Here is a 9,723-nt window from a genome sequence, read left to right as displayed (position 1 = left end):
GAAGTGGACTCTGGCTGTTGGTGTACATGGGGGAGCTGCAGTTATTACTGTGGACGCTAATCTCCATACACGTTGTACGTGACTGGGTGGGCGGGGCCACGTCGTGCGCTGTCATTGGTGCAGAGAAGTCCGACCACCAGCTCCGCCCCCCGTCCTCCCAGTTCTCCTCTCCTCCGGCTCCGTCCTGCTTCAGTCAAGCGGCCGCTCAGGTTGGAGTCACGTCAGAACCTCTAGCACGACCAACACCACCAACGCCGCCATCATGGCTCTGACAGCCGACCCGAACTTCCAGCAGCTGGAGCAGTGGTACAAGGCCAACGGCGGGAAGCTGAACATGAGGGCCATGTTCGACAGCGACAGGGAGCGATTCAGCAAGTTCAGGTGAGCGGGAGGAGGTGATGGACCTCCGACCAGTAACTGACATGACAGTTAGCCTGTTAATGAGTTAAAATCCCGGACCCTCCTCTTCCTCCTCCGTGTCACTGACAAGGTCATCGTCTGATGTCGTCTGTGCCGCTGAGTTCCGCTTTCTTCCCGCGGACATCCTCCCGTTATGAGGCCGTTAAACCGGGAAGAGGCCCGAGAATTACCGTGACAGGCGCGTGCGATTTCCGTGTTTAAAGTCACTGACAGGTGGTGACGTCACAGGGGTTAGCTCATCAGTAGCTGCTGCCATCCGAAACATATTGAAGTCGTAGAGGCTAACTGCTAACGCTAATGAAGCGTGATTGCCGTCATTAGCACCATGCTAACGACCTGTTGGACTGGCATGTGTCCGATAATGGGCGTATAGAAATGCAACGTGAAACGCGCTGATAAACGGAGCTGCTCCGAGCCTGAAGGCCGTGACGTTTGGAGGCGGCGACAGGCCGGAGGATGGAGGCTGAGCGTCTTCAGCGGGGACCGGGCGGTACGTGCGCAGCGGCACACAGCCCGATGACTAATGCGGAGCTGTCGCTCACACACGGGGAGGCTGCGCCCCTGCCGGTCACAGGCTGTCCCTGTTTCAGGAACACACGCTAATAAACTGAGCTGCCGCTCCTCTAATCAATATTATATATAATATCAATCATTATTGATCATTGGTGGGTCTGTCCCAAAAATCATTGGATACCAAAAAGTGAATTTGAATTTCTGTTGTAAATGAGACACACAGATTATTTTAGTCAGAATTATCAAACATTTACTTGTTGCCAGAAATGATTTTATCAATCTATCAATAAATATATTATCAATACACAGATAAACGCAGGAATCCGTGTGTGATGGAGGATGGTTTTAAAAGAAGACTGAAGCTTTAACTGCATTAGCGTCCTGTCTCCGTCCTCAGCTGGAATGATGTAACATATGATGAATTATGATGATATAATAAATCGATCAATAAAGACTGATTGATTGTGTGTCTGTCTGGCTACAGCACGACTCTGCAGACGGACGAAGGTGACATCCTGCTGGACTACTCCAAGAACCTCGTCAACCAGGACGTCATGTCTATGCTCATTGCCATGGTACACACTGTTGGGATTTCATTTTGCAAATCCACACAGCATAAACGCATGTGCTGCTGCAGCGGGTGCAGCGGGTGAAGGTGTGAAATGGCTGTTGTGCCTTATCTGCTTTTTGATGGTGAAACTGGTTTGCACTCAACAGGCTGTGTTGCTTCAGTGAAACAGGAAGATTTCCTCACTTTATTTTGAAACAAAGGACACACACAATCAGAGTGTTTATCTACTACACACACACACACACAGAGTCTTTATCTACTACACACACACACACTTCCTTGTCGGACTGCTGCAGTGATGAAATCAGGTTTTGTCACTCACAGTGTGTGTCAATGTTTCCTGATAAGTGTGTTTGTGTGTCAGGCCAAGTCCAGGGGGGTGGAGGAGGCCAGAGAGAAGATGTTCTCTGGAGAGAAGATCAACTTCACCGAGGTACCACACACCAGAACACCGCCCAGAGGGGGCGCTGCATGGGGTTTACCAAACCCTTCCAGCACCTTTACATTTTCTTCACAGTGACAGGAACAGACTTATTGATCACACTTGCATGTGCATGCAGGGTCGCGCTGTACTCCACGTTGCTCTGCGGAATCGCTCCAACACACCGATCCTTGTTGATGGCAAAGACGTAATGCCAGAGGTCAACAGAGTGTTGGACAAGATGAAGGCCTTCTGTCAGGTACCTGTGTGTGTGTGTCTGTGTGTGTTTGTGCTCTCTGACAGGTCCCGTGTGTGTCTGTGTGTGTGTGTCTGTGCTCTCTGACAGGTCCTGTGTGTGTCTGTCTGTGTGTGTGTGTCTGTGCTCTCTGACAGGTCCTGTGTGTGTCTGTGTGTGTTTGTGCTCTCTGACAGGTCCCGTGTGTGTCTGTGTGTGTTTGTGTGTGCTCTCTGACAGGTCCTGTGTGTGTGTCTGTGCTCTCTGACAGGTCCTGTGTGTGTGTGTCTGTGTGTGTCTGTCTGTGTGTCTGTGCTCTCTGACAGGTCCTGTGTGTGTGTGTCTGTCTGTGTGTCTGTGCTCTCTGACAGGTCCTGTGTGTGTGTGTCTGTGTGTGTGTCTGTGTGTCTGTGCTCTCTGACAGGTCCTGTGTTTTTACAGAAAGTTCGCAGCGGTGAGTGGAAAGGCTTCTCTGGGAAAAGCATCACTGACGTGGTGAACATTGGCATCGGAGGGTCCGACCTGGTTAGTGACCTGTCAGTTAGAACCCAGGGCAAAGAACTCAATAAACAATAATCAGAAATGAAAGATATTGATGACATACGTGTGACAGTGGAACACACGGTTAATGGCGATGGTGTCACGTTGCCTTCAGGGACCTCTGATGGTGACGGAGGCTCTGAAGCCGTACTCGGCTGGTGGACCGAACGTTTGGTTTGTCTCCAACATCGATGGGACTCACCTTGCCAAGACTCTGGCTCAGCTCAACCCGGAGACCACGCTCTTCATCATCGCCTCCAAGGTCAGCTTGTGCGCAGACACACACACACTTTCTCTGATCCCTCCCTAGCTCTGACATTTGTCACATGACCTCCTGCCTTTAGACCTTCACCACTCAGGAAACCATCACCAACGCTGAGTCGGCCAAAGACTGGTTTCTGCAGACAGCCAATGATGTGAGTCTGACTGAACACACACACACACACGGAGTCCTGTCCTCCTCACCGGGTCACCGTCTCTTCTGCTCCTCCACAGAAAGCCGCTGTAGCGAAACACTTTGCCGCTCTGTCCACCAACGCAGTGAGTGTTCCTGTTCCCACTGACCCACAGCCACTGATCAATAGTCACATGTATTGTAAACATCAGATCGTCCTGTATCGATCACATCATTCATGTAATGTTCTGCATGTCCGACAGGCCAAAGTGAAGGACTTCGGCATTGACACAGACAACATGTTCGAGTTCTGGGATGTAAGTGTGTGTGTGTGTGCGCACGATCGGTGTGTGTGTGACGCTTTTGGTAGCAGGTAGTGATGTTTTGGGTCCTTCTTGTCTTGCTCGATTTCTCAGTGGGTTGGAGGTCGTTACTCTCTGTGGTCCGCCATTGGTCTCTCCATCGCACTCCACATAGGTAAGTTGCTGTGACTGATCACTGGAGTATTGATCAATCTGTCAGATGGTACTGCATGATTTAGATGAAACATTTTGTCTGTTCTGACCTGTGTGTTTCAGGCTTTGAGAACTTTGAGCAGCTTCTTGCAGGAGCTCACTGGATGGTAGGAGTCCATTAAAGCTGATTTCAAATATTTTACTTCCTGTCCAACATGGCGCTGACCCTTCTCTCTGTGCCTCCTCTCTCCTTCCCAGGATAACCATTTCCACACCGCCCCTCTGGAGCAGAACGTTCCTGTGCTGCTGGCTGTTCTGGGTGTCTGGTACATTAACTTCTTCCAGGCTGAAACTCATGCCATGCTGCCCTACGACCAGTACATGCACCGCTTTGCTGCCTACTTCCAGCAGGTCAGTGTGGGGGGGTGACACAGGACACATCAGACAGATACGCTCTGAGTGTTTGTCATGTGACTGCTGCTCACGAGTCAACTGACTTCAACTCAGACATGAGAAGAAGAGAGGTTTGATGGAATATGTTCAGAACACCGAGCTGTGTGTGTGTTCAGGGCGACATGGAATCCAATGGAAAGTACATTACCAAAGATGGCACCCGTGTCAACTATCACACTGGACCAATCGTGTGGGGTGAGCCAGGGACCAACGGGCAGCACGCCTTCTACCAGCTCATCCACCAAGGTGACAGTCACACACACACACAGCCTAATCAATGACCTGATCAGGACGCTAACAACAGGTTCTTCATTCATCAGGAACTCGTATGATTCCTGCTGACTTCCTCATTCCTGCTCAGTCTCAGCATCCAATCAGAGACAGCCTCCACCACAAGGTAACACCTGCCAACCTGTACACACACTTCCTGTTCACCTGACACTAACACGGAGCGATGTGTGTGTGTAGATCCTGGTGGCGAACTTCCTGGCTCAGACAGAGGCTCTGATGAAGGGAAAAACTGCAGAGGAGGCTCGTGCAGAGCTGGAGGCCGCCGGCATGAAGGGAGACGCTCTGGAGAAGCTGCTGCCTCATAAAGTGTGTCTGATCAACAACCAATCATCTGCTGTCTGTCAGCGCGTCTGTGTGTGTGTCTGTGTGTAGCTTGACCCTCTGGTTCTCTGTCAGGTTTTCCAGGGAAACAAGCCAAGTAACTCGATCGTGTTTAAGAAGCTGAGCCCGTTCATTCTGGGAGCGCTGGTCGGTGCGTAGTGGGAGGGGCTGTGCTGAGCGCCGCTGTAACTGACTCTGATGTGTGATGATGTCACGCAGCTGATTGTTGCTGTTTTTCTTTCAGCCATGTACGAACACAAGATCTTCGTTCAGGGCGTCATGTGGAACATTAACAGCTACGACCAGTGGGGGTGAGTGTCGACCGACCCTTTCCTGATAAACAGTTGGTTTAGTATTCACCTCACTGTGCTGTCGCCTGTGTGACTGTGATGACATCACTGACCGTGCTGATGTCACCCACTGACAGTGTGGAGCTGGGGAAGCAGCTCGCCAAGAAAATCGAGCCAGAGCTGCAAGGCGACGTGGAGGTGACCTCACATGACTCGTCCACTAACGGCCTCATCAACTTCCTGAAGAAAAACTTCGCCTGAGTCACGCCTCCCCTCTGATTGGCTGAACGATGTATGCACTTCCTGTCTGTACCCTGAGTGTTAACAAGTCTTTATGTGTTGACAATGTCCACGTTACTGTAGGTGGCGCCACCCCCACCCCCCAACCTAGGCTGTGACTCAATATTAAAAGCTGTTTGTCACAGTCTGAGTTTGGTCTTTGGATTTATTGATCATCTGGGCCTGGATGCTGACGTAGCTGGAGGAAAAAGATCAATAGTGAATGAGTGTATATATTTAGGTGTAACAGCAGATTAGCAGCATTTAAACGACAAGCTGCATAAGAAATCAAAGTTAATGTGGTACATGTCTGACTCCTCCTGTCACATGATGTGTAGCTGGGGGCCACTTTACAGCCAGGTTGACCTGCAGGCTTACAGCACGTGAGGGGTTAACTCGCATCATGCATCACGATATTTGTGGTTGCTGGTTAACATGTAAACAGTTCCTGCAGCTGCAGTGCATGGGAACGCCTCCAGAGTGCTAACCAGAATAGGACCTTCATCAGAATATGTGTCAGTACACTGTGCCCTGAGTGATGCCTGTCAGGTGGCTCCCTCTGCCTGGCCTGCAGACAGTCTGTTCACCTGCTGTGACATCACAAGATGGCGATTTGAGTTTGTGATGTTTTGTTGTGCAGGTCAGTCCTGATCCGGGTCTGTGCCCTCAGGGCGTCTGTATCAGCACCAGTTCAAGGACTCAATAATGGATTAGGTAATTGATCAAAGAATGGAGCACATCAAATATAGAGGACATTACATGAGCCTACGTGTTCCTGTACTTCCTGCTGTAAACCTGCAGAGGGTGCTGTTGTCTCTTTTTACCTGATTCCTACATTAAGCCGAGAACTTCTAATAAATCCAGCATGTCCACCCATCAGCCTCTCGCTGCACACTGTCTTTATTAACCGACTTATTCCTCCAGCTGTGCTGTCTACCAGACCAGTCAGTGTTAACCATCGACGTGACAGGTGCTGGAGTCAAACCTGGAGGGGTGCTGAGTGTACTGCAGACTGGACCCTGCTGGATGCAGTCCTGACTGTTGGGCCTGCAGCCTCAATGTGTTCAAGATAGGCTCCAGATGGTTCAACCAGTCACTCCTGACTTGTTGTGACACAGTACTTTTCTTCCACACCCGCTCCTCCTGCAGACACACCTCCACATACCTGTGGGCACGTGGCTGAGGATGGGCGGGGCCTCACTGCTCAGGTGAAGGCAGACTGCAGCTGAGGATGGAGGTCCGCGTGCTGATCCATGCGTCGGCAGCAGCCGCTTATGTCTTCTGCATGCTTTGGAAGGTGAAGAAGCTGCGGCACGGCAGTCACCGGCCTGATGCCTCCTCCCTGTTCCTCGCTGGCGCTCTGGCAGTGGGTCTCTGGGCCTTCCTGAATTTCACCGTCTGCCCGGATGCCTGCGCAGCTTCACTGATCGGCTGCAGCATCACGTTGATCTGTGTGAGCGCAAGGAGGGAAACTCTGCTGCCAACACATAACAGAGCTGTGCTGGTGACAGGTGAGACACACAAAGACACACCTGGTGTGTCAACACTGCACACCTGTGCGTTCCTGCAGCCAATCGCACATCAGATCAGGGGTCAACGAGCTCAGTGGTGCTACATTAAACAGGAGATGCAGTGTCGGCACTGAGGACAAACATGCAGTCCAAATCAGTCAGTCAGCTGTTTACAGTCATGTGATGTTACTGCGAACTGAGCATGCTCTGCACAGGCAGGAAGAACAGGAAGCAGTCGGGTCAGGATGGAATCTGATAAGAAGCAGACAGTAAACACGTCAGCAGCTGCTGCCACGACAGCTGTGGAGTTCTCCTCAGCCACTGCCTGCAGAGTCACATGACACCGCAGCACCTGGGCATCAGCATTACTGAAGAACAGCATTTCATCAAGGTGTCTTCCTGTTAAAGGGAGTTCTTCCTGACACTGTTTGCTCAGAGTCTGGGAGTGAATCAGAAATACTTTATTATTCCCAGGGAAGCTCCTACAGATAATTCTGAGCATGAATGAAAGCAGGTGGTCAGTGTCATAGCCTCCCTCGGCGACCTGCTGATGCCTGTGGAGTCGGTCTGATGCTGTTTCTCTCGCAGGCTGTGATTCGGGCTTCGGTCACGCTCTCGCCGTGCTGCTCAGTGAGATGGGAGTGAAGGTGTTTGCTGGAGTTCTGGATGTGGAAGGACCCGGAGCGCAGAGACTCAGACAGCGACACTCTGAGAACCTGCAGGTCCTGCAGCTGGACGTGACCGAGCCCTCGCAGGTGGAGGTGGCGTACCATCACATCCGCGCTCAGGTGGCTGACACAGGTAAACCTCCTGAAAGCTAAACCCACAAACTAACATGGCTGTTATCAGAGTGGCTCTGGTCCCGCTGCAGGTCTGTGGGGTCTGGTGAACAATGCAGGAGTCCTTCACTGCCTGGCCGATACAGAGCTGCAGCCACTCGCCGTCTACAGGCGCTGCATGGAGGTCAACTTCCTGTCTGCTGTCCACATGTGTCAGCAGTTCCTCCCTCTGCTGCGGCAGGCCAGAGGACGCATCGTCAACGTGTCCAGCATGGCAGGTAGCCAATCACACGCAGACATGGCAGCTGTGTTGAAGTGTGCGTGAGACGTTGTGTCACGATGAGACGTTCCTCCTGCAGGTGAGGTTCCGCTGCCCACGTTTGGAGCCTACGGAGCATCGAAGGCAGCACTGAGCCTGTTCACCCGGGTGATGAGGCTGGAGCTCAGAGAGTGGGGCGTCTCCGTGGCGATAATCCAACCTGCAGGCTTCAGAACCAGTATGTCTGACCAACACACAGACAGACACGCACACAGACACACACAGACACACAGACAGACACGCACACAGACAGACACGCACACAGACACACACAGACAGACACGCACACAGACAGACACGCACACAGACACACACAGACAGACACGCACACAGACACACACAGACAGACACGCACACAGACACACACACAGACAGACACGCACACAGACAGACACGCACACAGACACACACAGACAGACACGCACACAGACACACACACAGACACAGACACGCACACAGACACACAGACAGACACGCACACAGACACACACACAGACACAGACACGCACACAGACACACAGACAGACACGCACACAGACACACACAGACAGACACGCACACAGACACACACACAGACACAGACACGCACACAGACACACACAGACAGACACGCACACAGACACACACACAGACACAGACAGACACGCACACAGACAGACACGCACACAGACACACACAGACAGACACGCACACAGACACACACACAGACACAGACACGCACACAGACACACAGACAGACACGCACACAGACACACACACAGACACGCACACAGACACACAGACAGACACGCACACAGACACACACACAGACACGCACACAGACACACACACAGACAGACACGCACACAGACACACACAGACAGACAGACACGCACACAGACACACACAGACAGACACGCACACAGACACACACAGACAGACACGCACACAGACAGACACACACAGACAGACAGACACACACACAGACAGACACGCACACAGACAGACACACACAGACAGACACGCACACAGTCACACACACACAGTCACACAGACAGACAGACACACACACACAGACAGACTGTGTGTGTGTGTAAACCCTGTCATGCCTTCCCTCAGAGATCTTTGGGAACAGCAAACTCATCACTCATTACACAGAAGAGCTGCTGGCGGGCGTGTCCTCTGAGGCCAGAGAGGATTATGGGTACGTCTACATCTCGTCTCTACCACGCAGCCTGTCCCTGATGTCTCAGCAGATGGCTGAGGACCTGTCCCCAGTAGTGGACGCCATGTGTCACGCCCTGCTGGCGCCTCATCCCAGGGTGCTGTACTCGCCTGGACAGATGGGATGGCTGCTTCCCTTCCTCCACCGCTGCTGCCCCAACGCCATGTTCGACGCCATCATCACCCGTCTTTTCAGATACACTGACTGTCAGCCGGCAGGACTCCAGAGGAGGTGAGGTCTAACATCCTCTGGGTCTGTGCTCTGAGCCTCACTAGAGGGGCAGCACCCAGGGTTCGTCTGGGACTGTCATACTTCACATTATGAAACATATTTAAAAGAATCGGTTGAATTGATCAGAGACTGTCCTCATGTGACCTCAGATCTCATATTTCAAAAGAAGGAACAGAACAGCCTGGCCTGAAGGATCATGTAAAACTACAGAATAAAATCTGAGATGAACATACAAGAATAAAAATGAAGAGCTGAAAGAATGGACGGTGTTGGAGCGATGGTGGCAAAGAGAATGAGTTTCTATGAATAAACTAACCCTGAGCTGAGAGATTGTTTGAATGTGATCATTTCAACCTTATCAAGGTGGAGCTGTGAGGGGGTTGTAGCTGCTGTGAGGAAGAGGAGGGGGGCCAAGATTCTCAGATTACAGTAGAGAGGATTGAAGCAAGGCGTCTGGACTGTAATCTCAGATTACAGTAGAGAGGATTGAAGCAAG

General features: G+C 51.7%; 2 protein-coding genes across 2 annotated transcripts; both read left to right on the top strand.

The window, feature by feature from the left end:
* Positions 1-149: 149 nt before the first annotated feature.
* Positions 150-5,334, top strand: gpia (glucose-6-phosphate isomerase a). Its single transcript, XM_028430637.1, has 18 exons — positions 150-381; positions 1,418-1,508; positions 1,869-1,937; positions 2,065-2,184; positions 2,602-2,685; positions 2,816-2,962; positions 3,045-3,116; positions 3,196-3,240; positions 3,358-3,411; positions 3,511-3,571; positions 3,673-3,716; positions 3,808-3,960; positions 4,119-4,248; positions 4,323-4,399; positions 4,471-4,599; positions 4,690-4,765; positions 4,859-4,925; positions 5,042-5,334. The coding sequence occupies exons 1-18, from the start codon at positions 263-265 to the stop codon at positions 5,163-5,165; spliced, it is 1,662 nt and encodes a 553-aa protein (XP_028286438.1). The 5' UTR covers positions 150-262; the 3' UTR covers positions 5,166-5,334.
* A 1,071-nt stretch (positions 5,335-6,405) lies between these two features.
* On the top strand, positions 6,406-9,553 carry hsd17b2 (hydroxysteroid (17-beta) dehydrogenase 2). Its single transcript, XM_028431376.1, has 5 exons — positions 6,406-6,694; positions 7,283-7,495; positions 7,566-7,751; positions 7,833-7,970; positions 8,891-9,553. Exons 1-5 carry the CDS (start codon positions 6,415-6,417, stop codon positions 9,229-9,231), a joined length of 1,158 nt encoding a protein of 385 aa, XP_028287177.1. The 5' UTR covers positions 6,406-6,414; the 3' UTR covers positions 9,232-9,553.
* Positions 9,554-9,723: the final 170 nt, after the last annotated feature.

Source organism: Parambassis ranga, chromosome 19 (assembly GCF_900634625.1).
Source record: "Parambassis ranga chromosome 19, fParRan2.1, whole genome shotgun sequence".
Classification (NCBI taxonomy): domain Eukaryota; kingdom Metazoa; phylum Chordata; class Actinopteri; family Ambassidae; genus Parambassis; species Parambassis ranga.
The sequence above is the reverse complement of the archived record's forward strand: the minus strand, read 5'-3'. Positions and strand labels throughout refer to the sequence as shown.